General features: G+C 30.4%; 1 protein-coding gene across 1 annotated transcript in view; it reads left to right on the top strand.

The window, feature by feature from the left end:
* The window catches only part of LOC145274725 (BCL2/adenovirus E1B 19 kDa protein-interacting protein 3-like), a 48243-nt gene extending 40880 nt beyond the window's left edge, over positions 1-7363 (top strand). Inside the window, exons 4-6 of the mRNA XM_080127480.1 lie at positions 3882-3946; positions 5900-6046; positions 6948-7363. Coding sequence (XP_079983606.1) covers positions 3882-3946; positions 5900-6046; positions 6948-7014 — 279 coding nt within the window. The 3' untranslated portion in view covers positions 7015-7363. The remainder of the gene's footprint in view (positions 1-3881; positions 3947-5899; positions 6047-6947) is intronic.
* Positions 7364-21563: the final 14200 nt, after the last annotated feature.

The raw sequence follows: 21563 nt of genomic DNA on the forward strand, positions 1-21563 counted from the left end.
CATGATAGGAAACTCATCTTTGTTTGCATTTATATCTATGATAGTAAAGCTGGTGAATCTGTATTGTACTTCTAAAGGTTTTTTTTCCTTGTACTGCAATAACACAAAATACACATGTGACACTATTAATATTCCCCCCCCCCCTCCCAAGTGTTAGGAAGAAAATAAAGAGGAAATTAGTTGATCAGCAGAACACAGGTATAGAAAGTGAGATTAGTAGAAAGACAATGGAGAGGAAGATGTTCACCAAGGCACACAAAAGAAAGCTGAAATAAGATTGTTAATCAAGATGGGAAGGTGATTGGGACAAAGGACTGAACAATAGTGGTCAATATATTTAGAATTAGTTTACGGACGGTTTTAGGAGTGGCAATGAGTTTGCAACAGTTGAGGATAATTTTGAGTTGGATACAGTAGAAGGCAGTTTGTGGCTCGGAGCAGATCAAAATGAGCTGACATAAACTGTTGAACACGGCCTCGACAGAAAACATGGACCTTAACGTTTAGAGGGTTGTTTCCCACGATGGTGTCACACATGTACCCAGAGTCCAACTGAAATTCGGAGAATGTGTTTTCTATGGAGTTGTTTTATTTTTTTATTTTATACTTATGAACCCATGAATGCTCCCTCGGCAGTCATAAATATGAAAGACTGACACAGTCAGAAGAGAAGATGGAGAACAAAAAACATGACACACAGCATTGGGTAAGCGGTGATTATCAAAAACATGTGGTGACACAACTGGTGCAATAACCAAGGATTTGACCAAATGAGAGAAAAAAAAAAATGGACACAAAAATATATCGCACATGCTAAAATATTCCTTATTACAGATCAGTATGCACAAATAACACAATAATTGGAATACCAAACTAAGTCCTATTTCTGCTTGACAGCTCAATTACATACCCATTTCTGGTTCTGTTTTTATATTTTTCATTTCTTTTTTTTTTTTTTTTTTTTTTTAAATTTTTTTTTGTCCTTTTTCTTTTTTTCTTTCTTTTTTTAAAAAAATACAGTGAATAGATAGTTCTGAGCTGTTACTTGTGATCTGCATTGACTTAACACAGGCCAACAATGACATATTGAATTCAGAACAGTGTTCTTGTTTCTTATTTTATTTTGTCAGTTGAAAATTATTTAAGCTTTTATTTAGCATCATATTAAGTTTAACGTCCATTTTGCATGTGTTGGTTGACTTTTAGAAATTAACTTCCAAGCTAAACTATCTCTGGCCAGGTTTTAATTTATCCCTCTTTTTCTTAAATCCATCTTTATCACTTACTTTCAGGCTTTTCTTGATCTTCCTCTACCAACTAGCCTATTCTACATCTACTAACCCAAGAACTCTCCTCCATTCTTTCAACATGACTAAACCAACAAAGTCTCCTGTTCTGCACACATCTCCCTATACTGTCCCTCTTGAGATCTAAGCCCATCTTTAAGACTTACAATACACATTCATCATATTTTATTTCTGTACGTGCGACACATATCCCCAATCCTTACTTATCAGGTTTCACTTCCATACACCATCACACTGATTATTAAGCATAAAGCCATTTAAGGAGCTAACAAGAACAAAACATGATTATTCCAAAGACAGGAGATGCCTAGTGACCTTAGTCTTGAAAAGATCAAGTATATGGGTAGGAGGAAAACAGTCAGCAGGAAGAGAGTTCCACAAGTTTGCAGTTCTTGAAAAGAAGCTATTGGAATAGGAAGCTACTATGATGAGATATAAAAACAGTGAATTGGAGAAGACCACTAGGTCATTGAATCGAATGAGCTGGAACAAAAGAAGCAGGGAATAGACAATTTTGAATAATAATCAAATTGCACCTCCAAAATGATTTACAGAGAGAAATTGACGATGAGAAAAATGAATTCTTTTAGAAATTAATTAATGTTTGATATTTTATTGAACGTTTTCACTTTTGTTTTGATGAGTGAAGAGTTCAAGATTCTCCAGGGATTTCAAATTTTAGAATATGGAAGATGTCTATTTTATTTATTTGCACACTGTTATCCTCATCTTCTATAGTTGCTGTTTCATGATGTTTCGGCCAAGAAGATAAGGATAATAGTCTGCAAATAAATAAAATATACAAATTACTCATCTCAAAAGAATTCCAATAATTTAAATAATATGGGAGATGTCATCGAAGACTTCAAATTGAAAGAGAAAAGAAGCTGAAGAAAAGTAGAATGCTTGAAGATCAAAGTGACCTCTACAAAGTCGACTAAAATTCATCAACTAGCACAAAAGATGAAGAAAAAAATGATGAAGCAGCAAAAACGAAAATTCTCAGAAGTATACAAACTGAAGAAGTTTTGAGAAAGGTCATAAGTCAAATGTTAGTGGTGTGAACTAAAGTTGTATCTTTTCTTTTAATTTTTTTTTGAAGAGTTGGTCATATCTTTTAAAAGCATTATTTTGCAAAGTCAAAGTTTAAAATTTTAGAAAACCAAGTAAAGCTGTATAATTTTTTATTGAATAAAAATAATTTTTAAAAAGTTTTTTGTATTTTATTTTCTGAGACTTGGTGACATACACCTTAATCATAGAAAACTTTCTAATTTTCTTTGTTTGTCTCCCCCTCCCCACCTCATTTTTTGTTTATGTTGCTAAGTCGAGAGGTAGTGGCCTCTAGAAGAGAAAAATTGTACTCCCCATCTTGTTGATGATTGTATCAAAGTCAGATCTGATGTGTGTCATGTGGCTCGCATGAAAATTGAATAGGAGTTTCTATTTACTTTGCCTCACATGGGACAGAGTTAGACACCAGGGTCGTTTTTAATGTAGAGAAAGGAACAAAAATAAAAATTGTCTCAGTCATGAAGGATTTCTCCTCCACTAGGCACATCTTTTGAAAGCATTATTTTGTAAATTCCAATTTGAAAACTTCAAAACCGATAAAGTGCTGTATGATTTTTTTATTAAATGAAAAATCATTAAAAAAAATTTTTTTCTGTGGCATCCACCAGATGTCAATAATTCTGGGATGTTTTAAGAAGAAATCATTTGCTAAGATTTTATTATCTCCCTTTCTGGTGTGACGTATAAAAAGTCCCCTATAAAAATTCTTTTTTATAAGAAAAAAAACTATTTTTATGGTCAAAGTTTTTCAATTTTCTATACTTATCAGAGGAATTTCTGTACAAAACATATCTAAGAACACTGCCAGACATATAAATTATTTTTGTGTGAAATTTGCAAAAGATAAGCTCAACCGTTTTGGAACCTATGAGGAAGGAGAAACAAAACACACACACACACACACACACACACACACACACAGACAGACAGACAGACAGACAGACAGACAGAGAGAGAGAGTGACTTTTATATAATAGTAGATAGATAAATTTAAAGTTCAAATACCACCAAAACCAACAACAACCTTCTATTTTATGTTAATTTTTTTGTGGGATAGAATTCCCATGAACCCTCCACTACAAAATATTTCCAGGGTTTTTGAAAATTGTCATGCTTATCTACAATATATTTCTAATCACAAATCTAGATTAATTAGAAAATTCAGAAAGTCGAATTATATATATTTTTTATTAAATAATTAAAACCTTTTTTTTTTTTTTTTTTTGGACTTTCATTGTCAAAACATATTTATAGAAAGATTTATTGTTTTTTTTTGTTCTTATTTTTTTTTTATTTTGTTATTAGTGAAAATTGTAGAGAAAAAACACTTAATTTTTTGTTCTATGAATATGTTGTTTTTACAACAAAAGTTTCAGAAATAAAAAAATATATATATTTTTAATCAATTTGTAAAAAATTATATAGTATTAAATTTTCTAATTTTGTGTAATGTTTTAAAACATGTGACCAAATTTCTCTATCTAATATTTTTCTCTATAGCCAGAGCCAATTGGAACAGATTGGATTTGGGATTGGTCAAGTCGGCCTGAAATAATTCAACATGGGTAAGTATAAACTTGTTGCTATGAACATTTTACGATCAATATGAAGTTGTCTTACACAATCTGTAATTTACCATGCACATTGAACCATTATTCACAGTCAGTTGATGGTTTGAGATGGAAATGTTAAAAAGGATTTTGTCATTGAATATGAAAAACTCTTTTGAGCGAATCAAACTTTTCCACAAACAAATTATAAAAGTAATTGTTCATATGAACAATTACTTTTATAGTTTACTTGTGGAATTGTTTCAGTTCTTACATAAAACTCTAACGCTGTGAGTTCATGGTCACTGTGTCTACATATTACCCTAATTTCATATGTGAGCAATACTAATGTTTATATTCAAAACATCAAGAAGTTTCACCAGATGGTCTGCTGGTAGACTTTGAGCAGGCTCCAGAGGTTTTCTTTAAATGATAACAGTAGAGATGAGTTTGTAGAGCCAAGTTGATTCACCATGGTCTCCAGTGTGATGCATGATCAATAGATCTAAGCAGTTGAGGAAATCTTGCATAGCAGGACCAGTTGATCTACTGGATTCGACGGTAGTCGGGTGGAATAAAATCTTGTATGCATTTACTGCATGCTCCGTGATCGTCGCACTCGTCATGCCAGTCCAAAGTTGTTGTTCAATCCAGTCAGTGTAGCAAGAAAAAAATTCTCATCCAAACAAAACCACAAGTCCAGTTTCTAAACAAATAACAGATGTTTTTTTTTTTTTTTTTTTTTTATGTTTTTTTTTCTCGGAGGGGGGGGTGTTACAAATGTCACTTGTGTACTTAGATTAAATGGCAAATTTGCCGACCAAATCAAAACGTATGTCCCATTAACACATTTCTTCAGTTAAGCATCTCAAGGGTTTCAATTAGACCGGATAAGCACAATGGTTCAAATGACCATGAGCCCTCAGAAAAACAGACTGACTACCTAAAACATTCAGCTACCCATCTTGCTCCTCCAGAATGCTGGCACTGATTGCCTCCTATTCCCATCTCTTGAAATCCTTTCACCCCTGACTAATACTGGTCTTTGTTAGTGATCACTATTCAACCACCCGGAAGTTGACTACTAGAGATATTCACTAAAGATTACATCCAAACAGTCTCCATTCACAGGGCTTATCTGCAGATAATCTTGAACATCACTTTTTTTCAAACAGGTCGCTTGCAGAATGTCTTTCCCCATTCAATGAGGTACATATTTTTTTTCAAACAAAGAAAATTTCTCTAGGTTGGTTAGACTCTGACAAAAGATATTTTTACTTCTCTGTGTGCCACCTCTCTTCCTTTGGCCATAATCTATCACTTGCAATGTCTGCTATTTGTATGCACCATCAAAACATGCTGTGCAGCATGTTTACATCTGCAATTTTTGTTAGTGATTAGTTGCATTTTCAGTCTTATACAAGGGATGCTCCAAAAGTAATGCCTCCTATTTTTTAATCTGTTACAATGGATCAAAGAGGATTGCAAATTGCATTGTTATGATTACTGAACTTATGCATTCGTGACCTGGAGGTTCCATCTCCGTTGCAGATATTGACAGTGTAAGACTAAGAAAGCAACTCCTGTCATGGACATGTCTCAGAAACAGAGATGTGTCATGGAATTCCTGGCGAAAGTGCATTGAGAATGGTGATGACTGTCGTTTGTTTTAATGGTACTACTCCCATCTTCGTAGATCTTCAATTTTTTAAGTTAAAAACATTTTAGGCTTTACTTTTGGAACTCTTATACATATACATACATATATATATATATATATATATATATATAACTGAAATTTTCATTTGCATTGAGAGTGGTGGTGACTATGTAGAAAAAAAAATTCTGGAGCGCAAAAGATTGCTCATTTTTCTCTCTATAGCTCTTCTATTTTCTGAGTTAAAGAAAAGTATATTTTGGAATGACTCTCATATTTTTTTTCTCTTTTGTTTTTGTTTTTTCTTTAAGGGAATGGAGTGGGCAATACAAACATCCTCGGCGTTACCGGTTGAGCGTCCGTAACACCAAAGTGATGCGAGATGGAATATTTTGTATGGAAAATTTGCCGACATTGTTAATATCTCATGCCTGTTCTTTTGTTCTTGGAGCTGCTGTGTAAGTTGCTGCATTGAACTTATTTGAAATATTTTCTATTTATATTCTTTTGGTCGACATGTTTGTAGCATTAAGACACTCGAACAAAATCAATTTATTTCTTTAGTATTCAAATAGTAAAATTATTGGTGCTTGTCCAAAATTCCCCCAGTATGATCTAAACAAAAATAGATAAAAATCTGTATGATATGTTCCTGTGAAAAAACGAAAATATATTCCAAAATCACATAAATTGATCAAGTAGTTTTACTTTTAAATTAAAAAAATAAAATTTTATGAGTATCCAAAGAGTGACTGCTCATCTCGATAAATAAGAGAGGTAACTCAACAATAACTTATACTTACTGGATTTATGTTGTAATGCCTACGAATTCCCATTAATCACTTAAAAATGATTTGCTTTATAAGTAAAACTACTTCATCAATTTATGTGATTTTTGGAATATGATATTTTCATTTAGTTACAGGTACATACATCATAAAGATTTTTCTTTATTTTTGTTTTTTAATATATGGGAGAATTCTGGATAAAAAACATTTTATTGTAAAATTGAATTCACTTGAATGCATTTTCCTTTCTTTGTAAAAAAAAAAAAAGTCAGCCATTTTAATCTTATGTTAGTATTGGCAATAGATTACAATATTGTCTTAACAAGACTTTTATAAAAATTTTATCTGATTAATAATTTCTTTGCATACAAACTCATCATGCATAGGATCCCAATTTTAAGCATACTATTTTATGTCAAAGTGAATGTTTCCTGAATTAAATATTTTCCTTTTGATAAGTTTTGATATAATAAGAATAATAATAATAATGTAATTATTATTAATAATCATAATTTAAATCTATTTACTGTTTGAAAACTAATCATTGCTATTGTATTATTTATTTTTGTAGGATGTTTATGTACTTGAAAAAGTATTGTAACTGGGCTGCTGTCATCACCCATCATACGTTGGACTGAAATAACTTGTATATTTTGTAACGCGCCATACATGTGCTCTTCTCTAACAAGAGGAGGACATAAAACTGATGACCAGCAAACAAACCATGGTTAAACGCCACTCTACTACCCTCGTTCCAAAAGCGTATTTCTATAAACATCTTACAAAAAAAAAAGACTATGTAAAACAAAAACAAAGGACAACCATCTTCTTTTTTTTCTATCAAATTAAGCGAGATACTCGCCCGGCTCCAAAGTACATTGAAGTGGACTTGTATAAAATTGTAAAGAAAGGCAGTGAGAGACAATGTAAAAAGAATGTCATCAGCTAAACATGCTTAGCCATTAGTTGAAAATGTTTATTTTTTTCTCTTTTTTTCTGTGCTTTTTTTCTCTTTAGTTCTTTGTCTTTTACTTTGATATTTTTCTTTTTTCTTGGAATTTTTTCTTTTTTATTTCTTTTCTTTTTCTGTTTTTTCTTTTCTCTCTTTTTTTTTCTGATTCCTGTTCTAACCAATTTCTCTCTCCACAACATTTGCTGACTCTTAATACGATTTTCATTTCAATCATTAATTTAATACAAATATTTCGATACAATTTCTATAGCAGATGACAATTTGACTACAAAGATTTTTTTTTATTTTAATTTTTTTTTTTGTTACTTATTCCTATGAACTTGATGGATTTCTTATATGACTTTTCAATTTTAGTTCATAATGTCTTTTTTGTAATGACTGTACCTAAAAATTGTTTTTTTCAAGTTTATCTTGTTTTTCTAAAGCCTTAATATTTGATATGCAAATTGGATTTGTGTTTAGTTTGTCAAAAGATGAAAGATATGGTTTCCATGTTTATCTGATTGGATAACCTAAATCATTTTGACATCATTTTATGTCACCATAAAATATTAGCATAATATCCACTATAAGAAACTCCAGTGTTTATTAAAAAGTGCTCAATAAAAAGCAGAGCATTATTATAGCAAGTTTAACAACTAATTTATAATATATATATATATATATATATATATATATATGCTATAACTTTAAAGTGACTGCAATGATAATAGAAAAATTATGTTCTCAAAATGGATGAAAATATGTATTTTAATGTTATTTTACAGTGCTCAATGTTAAAAATGTAACAGAGCTGATGTATTTTTTTTAAGTTATAGATTCAATATTACACATGGTTTCCTGTAGGTATGAAACCTGGTGTAATGTTGAACTTGCAGGGTGAGTCGCAGCTTTAAAAAATTAAATATGGAATTTTTGATAAATGCAATAGTGAATAAGTATGAAACAAACTTGTAGACATGATAATGCAAGCATATCTCTAAAGACCGACTCAACCAAAATTGGCTTAAGAAATGTCTGTGGGATTATTTCTAGTGGTTTGTGCTTATCAACTTCCATTTTGTTTAAAATTTAACTTGATCTCAAAAATCAAAATATGAAATTCACACACAAAGTATTATTGGTAACAAACACCTGAATTTTCCTTGCACGTATTTCATTGAATATAATGAAAATTCAGACATTAAAAAAAAAAAAATTAATATTTGAGAGTATGAATTAATTCCATCTTTTGGTTTTTGGAATGATAACTAAGGGAATGGATGCTCTGAAGGTGGAAATTTACTTTCATTGAGCTTAATATTTGTTACAATTGGAAATATAATTTATAGAATATATACCTCAATAGTACATAGTTTCTTATAATATTAATTGTAAACATATGATAAATGGCTATACAAATGCAATCACATTTCGATCATATATTTAGAAAAAAAGTCCTTCATTATAAAACTCTGCAAATTTATTGAGAACTATTAAAATAAACATAGTAATGCAGAGAAATAGGCGACTTAAAGTCAGCTGCAAACATTGTCAGATAAAAAAATTTGCATTATTCTTAATTATTTTTTGCATAAAATAAATGAAATGTTATTGTTTCATTGTTTTAAATTTGTTTTTAGTATTATAAAAAATGTATTACTTTATGAAATATTTATTGATTTCTTTATTTATATATATATATATATATATATATTTTTTTTTTTAGAAAAATAAATAAAATAATTTTTTATCTGACATTGCTGCGGACTTTGAGTTGCCTATTCTTCTGCATCGCCTAAATACTGTACGATGATCCCTCCCCATATTCTAACATATTATTTTAGATATATTATCTCTTTCTCATACATACATATGTATATTTTTACATTTTTAGTGATATTATACAAAATTAAAGTGACTAGCCATATGATTACTATGGGTTTCCAATGTTGCAAAAGTCTACCTGAAGGCAAACATTTGGCTACTGAATGTTGTGAAGTGTACTCTGTCACAGTATTTGGTCATGTTTCTAATCCAAAGATATTGATGATTCTTTGCTTTCATTTTGTACAATATCACCAAAAAGGATTGCTCTTACAGCATATTTGATTCCTCTCTGTTTATTCATTTGTTTAATCTATAAACATATATTATTATTATTTTATGTATCTACATGAAATTTTATATATTTTCAGCATGTACTTTGACAGTGCTCAATATGTAAGTAGAGCTAGTTAGTAAGGTTTGTAAATATGTATGTAAATTAAGCTGCACAGAATTTTCCATTTTGTGAAGATTCGTCAAGCTATTGCCTCACAAGGATGAAATGCAGAGAATTCTATGTGTCTTAATTGCCATATATATTTTCAAAACTTACTATACTCTTAAATTTTTTAACTGCTTTTTATTTACAGGGAACAAAAACTTATGTTCATTAAAAAATTACTTTAAAATTCCTTTACTGATTATGTTTGTACTATATATGTATTTTAATTTTTATTAGTAAATTTTCCATTGTTTGCTCTCAAAGGAATTTATCGACGAGCATAAGTTTTTGTTCCCTGTAAAGAAAAAGTGGCTAAAAATTAAGAATATCTAAAACTCTAGTTTGGCACTATTAAGCTATTTAAAGGAACTTTGTACTGTTAAAAATTTATATTTGAATAGAAAATTTTATTTGAAATATATATATATATATATATATATATATATATATATATCTATTAATAATTTGTTTTGTATAAGTGTTGATTTTTATCTTTCAAGGTATTGCTGAATTGGCTGCTGAACAGATTTTTTTTCTGCTTGTGAGCGAATGTATGTTGGCTGCTAAAACGTGTAAATGTGAGTTGCTGGTAAATTTATAATGAACAAAGTGTCAAGAAAAAATACATTTTGGATAATAAAAGACCACTTCATCGTCTTTGTATATGAATAAGTTTTACACACACACACACACATATATATATGTATATATATATATATATATATACACACACACACATTCTACATTCATATTATCAAATTATATTTTTATCTCTTGTACATGATTTTTGTAATCTTATAACCAGAATGATATCAGTCTTTTCAGAATATTATTCTTCAAGGTGTTAATCTGTCAATCCTTTGCTCAGTATTCTCTTGTAGTTCTCGCTTTTGTTTTATTTTTATTTTGGATGACAATTTTATTTGTAAGAACAACATGAATTTCCCTTTCAGAAGACTATTGGCGCCACTATTGCTATTTTTTCTTTAAAATCATTATTTTTAGTTTTTTTGTAAGAATTAAGTGTTTGCCCCTTTTAAAGTTGAAAAAAAAAGGGAAAAAAATATAAGGAAAACCAAATTATTTTAAAATCTGTAAAAGAAAAAATTGGATGTTACAAAACCTTTAAGTTCTTGTCCAAAATTCCCCTTATATTAAAAAAAAACAACAAAAATAAAGAAAAATCTGTGTGATATACGTACTCATGATGAAACGGGAATATTATATTCCAAAAATTATGTAAATTGATCAAGTGGTTTAATTTTTAAATAAGAAAATCAAATTTTATGAATAACCAGAAAGCAGCTGTCTTGTGTGCCAATTAAAAAAAAAAAAAAAAACTTAACTCAATGAATCAAACTTGCAAGATTTATGTTGTAATGTCTACAAATTCCTATTAATTGCTTAAAAATGATTTTCTTATTCAAAAATAAAACTACTTGATCGATTATATGATTTTTCAAATATGATATTTTTATTTTGTCATGAGTATGTACATCATATAAATTTTTCTTTATATTGCTTTTTTAATATAAGGGAAATTTTGGACAAAAACCAACCTTTATATTATTTTATAGTTTTGAACTGTTTTTTCTTATCTTGTCTGTTTCGATTTTCAATCTTTTTGACTGCTGTACTCTTTATCATTGCGAAGAACCATTTTGGTATTTCCAACAGAACCTTTTATTTAATCAACCGGTTATGGTCTATGACAAAAGACACTTGCAAAAAAAAAGCAAACAAACAAATAGTGCAATGACCAAAATGATGTTGTAAAAATTACAACAAGTAAAGTGCAAAAAAAAAACAGTCTAAAACATTTAAATTGCAATATCCCATATTAGAAATATTCTATCCTGTAAAACATCTTTCTCGTCTTTGTGGTCGGTTGCTATAGTTTTATTGGTGCAGATGCCAGCAAGGCACAAAAATACTGTTGTCATCTCTCCACAGCAAAACACTTATTGCAGTTTAGCTCTTGTATAAGGAATTTTTATTTTTTTATGAGTCAACCTAACTCTTGTAGTTAAATAAACACTTCATTTTTTAGATTAACAATGTTATCAATTTATGCAATACTTTTGGATACTAGCATTGATTTAATTTATTAAATTATTTATTATGAATATTTTGCATGTTGTTTAATGGAATGTTTTAAGAATAAATACAATGTATCCAACACATGTATCTATTTTATATATATATTACTAGCAGGGTTATCCAGCATTGCCAGGAACAATAATGTAACGTAACTTCTATTCGTCTCTCTTTTCCTTCTACTGCTCTTTTTTCTTCAGCCTGGCCCATTTCTCTCTAGACACATACACAACTCTAGTCAGCATAAGGGAAATCACTTTGTGTGAAACCTGACATAGTTATATGAAATAAGTCAGAGAGAGTTGCAACCTTGATTGAAGTGATGGCGATCTGAAAGAGAGAAACAGACCAAATACCAAGGTCTAATGTATGACATGAAAAGAAACTGGAATATTAAGGAGATATCAATCATACCAGTTATCATAGGTGCGACAGGGCTTATGAAGAAGAACCTGAAGTCCTACCTAACTAATATTCCTGGTGAACCAAGTGCAAAAGAGATCCAGACAATTGCACTTAAGGGAACAGTGAGGATACTAAAAAGAGCTCTCGGCTGGTTTCAATAAAAAGTAGGGCAATTTTGGTAGCTGGTTTGTAATGCTGGGTATGAGGCAGCCAATCTTCAAAGAAAGAAAATTCAAAAAAAAAAAAATACTTCCCTTTTAGATAAGATTAAAAGATGTTTGTACATGTTGATCACATTAAGTGATAAAAATGGCCATTAGATCTCCAAATGATGAATCTTTTTTTCTTGGATGATCAAACTAATGTATAAGGTTCTTTGGAAAAAAAATCTTCTTACATACATAATTGAAAACTTATTTTTCCTATGATAAAAAAAACTATATATTATATAACATGGTACTTTAAGAAATATTTATAGCTCCAGTATGTAGCTATCTAAATGTAAACCTTGGGTTACTTATTTATGTTATTACTACTCTAAGTAATTAAATTGCATATAAAAGCATATGTATGGTTGTAGTTTCCTAGATATAAATCTAATGAAACTCTGGTGGCTATTAAAAAGTGCTAAATGACAAGCAGAGCATTATTATAGTATTTCTTTAGAAATGCAACGTCATCAGGCAAGATTTTTAACCGTAATTCTTTTTATACATCTTTGTTATTTGAAAATAAAAAATAAAAATAAAATAAGGACAAGGAAGAAGGAATAGAAAAGGAGGGGGAGGGGGCTACCTCTCAATAGATTTGTATATATAGTGATAGCTGCAACTCTTGGGTAGAAATAACCATTGTCTTATATTTATTTTATTATGCACATATAAAGTGAATGTGTCTTAGTTCCACTAATCTCTGGTACAAGTATGCAGGCCCCTTGCAAAGCGTACTGCTTCATTATGCTGATGGGGATCCTCTTGTGACTTCTGTGGCATTCAACTGAAGTACATTCTTTTCCATAGATTCTGCAAGTAGCAACAGCAATCAAACTTTAACCCTAACTTTAATTTCTTATGATGGACATCATTCCTTTCAAATTAATTCTCTTCCCATTTTTTACGACATCCACAAAAAAAAAGATTCTGAGATCAATTCTCCTGGGCATTAACCTTAATATTTGCTCCAGAAAAACAAAATCAATAAAAAAGAAAATTTCATTCTATCATACAGTATTTATACCTCCTTTTGACTTTGTGTGATGGATACTTTCTTTCAGCTAACTCCTTATAGATATAGGAATAGAGCATACAATCACATTGACACACCCGTTCTTGTTAGCTCACCAAAGTTAAGCAAGGTTGAGTCTGGTCAGTACCAGATGGGTGACTATTTGGGAATACCAGGCACTGTGTGTAGGAAGATGTCGACACCTTCCTGCAAGAATTGCAAAAACTTAATGTCATCATCTCTTCTGACTGGGATATATAAGTGACTGGGTGACCACTTGTGAATTTTATATTCCCAAGACACCCTTTTTGGAAGAAGCTGGTTCAACCCACCTAGAGTTAGTACTGCTGTTGCTATAGATATAAGAACAGGACATCCTGTTAGATACACTGTATTCTTATAATGCTCCATTAAATAAAATATTTTGGATATTTATCATTGATATATGTAATAATTTCATTTATTATGAATTGGTTTGTAGACAGGCCTGGGTTGGTTCCTCTTTAACAGATTAACCTTTTTTTTCTATTCTATTCTATTTTCAACAAAATGTATTTATGACTTTTTTATTCTATTTTCGACAAAATGTATTTATGACTTTTTTTGCTTTTTTTTATATATATATAGAAATTTCTTTGCTTTAATTGAAAATAGAATGGTGACTTTTTCAATAAAAAATGTCTTGTTGAAAAAAAAAAGTTTTTTTGTATTTGTTTTGTAAAATGTCTCCATTCTGTCAATACGTGTTATCAATTAATCCCTACCTCCAGAAAACAAAATTAATAAAACAAATGCTATTCTATTATTTTCTATTCATCATTAATTTTATTTTATTGTAATCAGATTACCCTCTCTCCCTCTCCTATATTTTAACTAGTATAACTAGTAGGGCAAAAGTGTCACATATTTCTTTGTGAGTTATAAGCCATTTTAGTTTTAGAAAAATGTTATTCCAAACAAAATGGCATTATCAAGCCAGAGAAGCTTTGCATTGTAAAAGCTTGCAGACGAAGAGGAACAACAAAGTTCCTTCCTGTGTTAAGACGAAAAGTTATGCGCAGGAATTCTAAGCTTCAATATATTTTATGGAGTGATTCATGTTTCTGATTGGTTGATAGCACAGTGGGGCTCCATCTGATTGGTCAGTTTTTATCACCCCTGTTTATAAATAGAACCTTTGAATTTTTTGTTACACATGTACAAATACCAAAAATATTGCAGCATTTCTATTAAAACTTCTATTCCTTTACTCCTCTCTTTTTTTCTATCTTCATACACCCTCCTCCTTATTTCCTTTGTTCAGCCAATTACTTTCCTTGGACGTATGCACACACATACATACACGCACACATAAACTCTCCTTTATCTAATAGATACCTCAAGGAATAAGTCAGCATTTTCTTTCAAAATTAAATTCACTAAAATGGCTGAAAATCGACCTCTTGCCTAGTTGTTTCTCAAAAATATGAATATATTTTCTTAAATTTTAAATATTATTCATCCTAGACAATGTTTGGCAAGAATATACAAACTTTGTGGGCTTTTGTTTTGTAGTTTTTTGGGGTTTTTTTTCACTTTTAACTGGACACACACACACACAACTGCCCATGTGTATAATAGATTTTAAAATAAACCAAGAGAAGGAGAGACAATAGAAAAGTATATATATATATATATATATATATATATATATATATATAGTTCCAAAGTAAAGCTTCTTTTTTACTTGAAAAGAAGAGATGGGAGTGGTACTATTAAAAACAAGTGACTTTTGTACTCCAGAAATTATTTTTCTACATAGTTACCAGCATTCTCAATGCACTTTTGCCAGGAATTCAATGATGTATTTTTGCTTCTGATGCCGTCCATGATGGGTTGCTTTCTGAGAGTTTCACACCATCAATCTCTGCAACAGGAAGATGAAACTTTCAGGTCATAAATGCATAAGTTCAGTCATAACAATGCAATTTGTAACCCCCTCTGTTCCATTTGGGCAGAATAAAAAAGAAATAGGAGGTATTACTTTTGGAACGGCTCTCATATCTATATAATTTCAAGAATAATGATATAATTTATACCCAAAGCAATCAGATTTCTAATTTTTTCGCAAAAGTCCATATAGTAAATGGAAAATCCAGGTAGTTTACCAAAAAACAGATCCTTTGCATCAAAATCCTGGAACAGAAAGTAAACAGAAAATTGAGATTCTTCAATTGGAAGGAATAAGATCTAAAAAAAAGAAAGCTTTTACATTGGATATATCGGTAGTCCCATGTCGGTGAACTTCTGGGTGGTTGAATGGTGATCATAAGATGAGATTTCCAGACAAAGGTCAAGGCAGAGTTGGCCTTCCAGGAAGTGAGAATGAGTTGGAGGCTATATGAGGTGGTTGTGTTTTTTTTTTTTTTTTTTTTTTTTTTTTTTTTTTTTTTTTTTTTTTTGGAAGGATCATGTTTAATTGGGTTGATGTGCCTCTTTGGACAAGATAAGCCCTCAGGGTGGCACTTACGGAATCAAAGACGATTATGTAACGGAGATAACTAAGCAAAAATAAGCATTTTTGCAAAAGATAATTTGAGACAAAATAATAGATCGAACAATGAAACAATTTCAAGTAAAAAAAAAATAAATAAAAAAAAAAAAAAAAAAAGACTTCATCATAAGAGCATAGTCCCGGAACTAAAAATGAAAAATGCTGAAACAATTTATAAAAAAAAAAAATTAGTGGGAGGGGGGATCTACATTTTGCTAATAATTGTGAAATAAATTATAAATTTATTAATGAATTTGTGTTGATATTGTGAAAAATATTCAAAAACCTTTTTTTTTTAAATTGTGTTATTTAATTCTGTTGGGTTTTTATTTGTTTTTGTAATTAGTTTTTTCACAATATCAACAAATTCTTATAAATTATTAAATCAGTAAAAAGTTAAAATTTTATTAAAAACGTCACGTTCAAACAAGGACAATGAGTGGACAATCATAGCCTATTCAGTTAACGTGCACAAATGCACGTTCACATATTTACACAATGTGAGATCCAAAGATTCATTTTGAAAAACAGATTTGTAAAAACATCGATGGCCCGAATCTGTTGGCAGCAGATGGTGTTGATCTCATTTCCAAAGAATTGATTTTATGAGTTTTCTATTATGAATGGTTGACATTAACGAATCGACATCACTTTCAGGGAAATTGTGTTAGGTGAACAGGCTGAATGAGCAATTCCCTTTTAAAGTTAAAACAAATGTATTGAAAATAAAAAAAGAAAGAATCTTTGGTTAGATTGGTTGGATTTTATGCTTCAAGTAACTTTTATCTTCAAATCTTTATCCATGGTGTTTGGTTTGATTGTTTTATTTTACAGCATATCAACTATTTTCGGTTTATTTAACACCGAATCCAGTAATTTTGGTAAAAGTTTTATGCTTTAAGTTCTTCATATATTCAAATATTTATTTATGGTGTTTGATTTAGTTGGGTTTTTTCGGGATGGGGGGGGGTATAGGAAAATTGTTATTTTTGTTATTGATTTGCATAACATAATTGAATTTTACAAAGATAAAGAAAAAAAAGCAATAACATCAATGTTTGGTGCATTTTAGGTCAGGAAGTCAGTATTTTCAGACAGCCTGATCTGGTAGCATTAGTTTCTTGGTGTGAATATGCATGAGTATGAGACAATTTTGGAGTGAACAAAAGTTTAAAAATAAAAAATTGATTTTAAATGAGAAAATATTACAGAAATTCGTATAAATAAATATAAAAGAGAAAAATATCGAAATAAACTTCAAAATATTTTTTTATTCATGATTATCAGAGCATTGAAAAAAAAAATGATTTTTTTTCTCGAAACTTTAATATTCTTTTGAATATATAAATGGGTTCAAAGTAAATACTTTGAAATCTAACAGTTTCTGACTTAGTTAATTTGGCAACGATAGTGAAAGACAATTTTCTCCTCGGAAAAACTGAAATCAAATCAATAAGTACATGGAAATAAGAAATTTTGTAAGGTGCTTCTGCAGAAAAGTAATAGTGGGATATGAAACAAATGCATTTCAGATAAAAACATCATTCTGTACTTATGGGTCATGTCAAAATTAGTATAAATTCCAAAAATTAAGAAAAAATAATTTAATAGTAAAATAATTACAAGTAACAAATAAAACCTTTAGAATTATAGAATTTTATTGTATATTTTGATATAGACAGTCCTTTGTAACCAATTCTGCAGAACAAACTGACTTATCTCCCTTGCTTTGAATTAAAATCTGACATTTTAAAACACAAAACATTGAACCAGTAGTATGTATGATTTTTTGTAAAAACTATATCTAGCAATGTAAAAACTATATCTGGATCATTTTTTCGTAATTTTTAGAATTTATACTAATTTCGACATGACACGTAAGTACCTAATAATATTGTATTCGCTATTTTGTACAAGCACCAAAATTTTCTCTTTTTCTCAGAATTCAAAATAAACAAAACAGAACATCAATGTACAAAGACAAAAGCACATGAACACTTATGTGTGCACAGTTACACAAATTAGACAATCAGATGCATTAAAGCAACTAAATTTTGTTAGCTGCACATATACAGGCTACCAAGCAATAATGATCACCAACTTTTAAGGACCACTTCTTGTGTGTGTGTGTGTGTGTGTGTATGTGTGTGTGTGTATATATATATAAAAGGAATTTTTTAAATGTGCATTGTGTGTTCCTTGTCAAAGAATAATTTTTTGTAAATCTTATATAGAATAGATGACAAAACTATGTTCCAAAATTCATGTTAACCATCTTATAATTTATTCCTTTAATTCAGTTGACTTATACAATTCTTGACAGTATCTGTTTCGTAGCGCAAAAATCAATCACTTAATTATTAAATCAATCAGTGAATCTATTATGCCCTTAACTCATCAGAAGAAATAGCAACAATCAATCCGTCAAAAGGAAATGAAGTGTGATTTGACATATATAAGTCAACTGAATTAAAGGAATAAATTATAAGATGGTCAACATCGGAATATAGCTTTTTGTTATTTATTCTCTATATTGCTCTGTAATTACACTGAGCTTCTTGAATAGGGATTGGTATATATTATAAGAAAATATATTTCTACAGAAATATATATATATATATATATATATATTAATGTGGGGACAATTAATCTGAATCAGAAAAATCAGAACGTTTTGGGGTGTCGGAATCGGTATCGGAAAAATTTGATTCTTTTAATCGTCTTTATTTGGTTTTGTTTAAAACAAAATTTTCCACTTCTGGTACTAATGATAATATAATAAATATTTACTGGTTTTTAACTACCAGTAAAATTAAAACCTAGATCAATCATCGCAAGTGTTTTCTTTTACATTTGAGAAAATAGATGCGTATAATATATATATATATATATATATATATATATATATATAAAGGTAGGTTTTCTCCATGATAAAAGCGTTAAGTGCAAATTCAAAATGTAAGTTTAGTAAGCCAATTTAATGCATATTTTTAAAAAAGTAAACATTTATTTGTTTATAAATCAAATTTTTCAACGTAATCACGTTTTCATTAGGATAGACAGTTTTTTTTATTTTTTCAGTTTTTTTTTCTTTTATCCCTCATGGCATGATGCCAGTAAGAAAAACAAGACTCTTTCTGTGTTATGAATGGTAATTTTTAAACATCCAGGTTGGGATATCCGAGTGTGGTCACATACTAAAGGATGTCTCACATTTTGAATTTGCACTTACACAATGCTTTTATCACAAAGAAAACATATCTTGATTGATAAAATATTTGGTAAAATTCAGTTGTGACATGTTTCTAAAGTGGTTGTGCACTCAGTACTGAGAATGGCATTTGACTCCAAAATATATTTAAATTATAAATTTCAAGCAAGTAAAATTTGTTTGTTTTCATAATATTGTGTTGTAATTTGGCTTTCAAGTGCACCTTATGTGTATACTTTATTTATATACATATATATATATATATATACATACATACATACATACATTATTTTTACAAATATATTTTTATGATCCACATATAAATGTGTGTGTGTGTGTGTGAGATGTTCACTAATAATCATCAGTGTGGCTCATATAATGCTACGACCAGTCTAATTTCATGAATCCTAAACCAAAGTCACTATTGGTCAACTATACTAAATGTGAAAGAAATAAACCCTATATTTTATTTACAAATACTTTGTGTTTCAGAAAGTTTTGGATTTACCAATGAAGCAAGTTTATTTAATAAATTTCATATTTCTCTCAAAGTGATGGACTTGAACGAAGCTTTTAATAATTATTTTTTTATCAAAACATTTATTATAACACACACACACACACACACACATTGAAATCTTATTATACCTATAATACTTGCATAAGAATAAAAGAAACTTATTTTTAGCTATGTGAGAAGAATTCTGTTTTCCATTTTAATTCAGTTAAAGTTCTCAAAATTCAGGGGGGGGGGGCTTCCTGGAGCTAACATTTAATCTCTATATGAAACACAGATATTTGAGTGTTCCATTAAAGTTCTCTTTTACTTCTCAAACGTTGAGTTAGTATAGAATAAATAACATTCATTTTCTTCTTCCCAATTGACCAATTGATTACTGGGGCTAGGACAACAGCATATTCTTTTCATTGTTTTGACTCTAGCGTGGATTCGTTTCTTCCCTCAGATTGTGTATGCTTTTATATAGAGTGATGTGGTTCTCGGTTGATTAACTGTGTCTGTGTCGGATATATATTTGAGAGTCAAAACAATGAAAAGAATATGCTGTTGTCACAGCCCTATTGATCAGTTAAATATATTTCCTTCCTTTCCAGAAGGTTAGACACAAGGTCAAATGCAAGTTTGATGAAAGTGTTTTTGTGGAACCAAACTGGATTTGAAATTGGCACGCCCAGGTTTTCAATCAGTGTCATTAACTGCTTAGCCACTGTCATCTTTGTTAAATATGTTATAGTATATCTTTCAAGTGGTTTCTTGGTTTTACTGAATTCCGTGTCGATTTCATTTTAACTTTGAACATTATGTTATTTTGAATACTTAGTTTTGATTTACTTGTAAAGGGGAGCATCCCTATGCCAGGTGGTCTTGACAAACCTTTGTACGGAGAGAGCTTAGATACTCGAGAACAATAGTAGGCATTCAAATTCTCTTTCTTTTTTCTCATTTTGTTCAAGCTGGAGATGACGCATCATGCTAGATGCCAGACATTCACCCACTATCTCATATATTCCAACTGAAAGCTCTTTTCAAGATTCTAATCTCTTTAAATGCAATTGTTTGCATCTCTCTTGCACTTGGTTCACCACATATTTGTCAGGTAATTTTTTAAGTTCTTTTCCATGAGTATGGTTGCTCCTATAATTACTGGATAGGTGGAGATCTTCCTAAGATTCCAGTTTCTTTTCATGTGTACATGAGACCTTCGTACTTTGTTATCCCCCCCCACATCCCCTAGCTCTGTTTAACCTAGCACCATTGGGAACACTAACTTCTACCAAGGTTGCTTCTTCCTCCTTGTTCCATATCACTATGTCAGGTTTAATAGCTCTGTTTTTCTAGGTACGTAGCTGTGTGAATTGCATAATCATAGTGGATGGTATATGACTTATTTCGAACGGTTCTTTCTCGTATTGTTCCCAAGAGTGGTTGCTACATTCGATATTGAACTTTTTACAAATAATTACATATTCCATTGTGTCACATTGTATAGTAGCTGTCCCCCAACAGAACCTTACAGCTGGATGTCAGGTGGATCACATCCTACTTCTATGTGGCAGAAAGTTTGTGAATATTCAAATGATATTAAAGCGAAACAAATAACTGTAGTGGTTGTGACTCAACAGGTCACGGGTACGTGTATCTACTCTGAAAACTTTGTACTCCTATGGAACATGGAATATGTAGAATACTAAAAATAAAAAAAAGGCTCCATGATATGACATCCAAGGGAGATTATTAGTGTAGTCTGGCAGAGCTGCCAATCACGAAATAGAAGAATGTGCAAGTTTCCCATTTATATACTGCATACTCATATTGACACAAGCCTGGTCAATGATGCTCTTGGCGGATGAGGAAGGAATCCCAACGGCTTGCGCAGTGGATGAACCAGCCTGCAGTGCCAACGCGGTCAACAAGGGTGATGTACAATTTGACTTGAGTCTGCCTCAGCCATGGGATGCAGCTGATTGCATGTGTGC

This window comes from Euprymna scolopes, unplaced genomic scaffold (assembly GCF_053919585.1).
Source record: "Euprymna scolopes isolate OS-2025 unplaced genomic scaffold, ASM5391958v1 sca44, whole genome shotgun sequence".
Taxonomy (NCBI): domain Eukaryota; kingdom Metazoa; phylum Mollusca; class Cephalopoda; order Sepiida; family Sepiolidae; genus Euprymna; species Euprymna scolopes.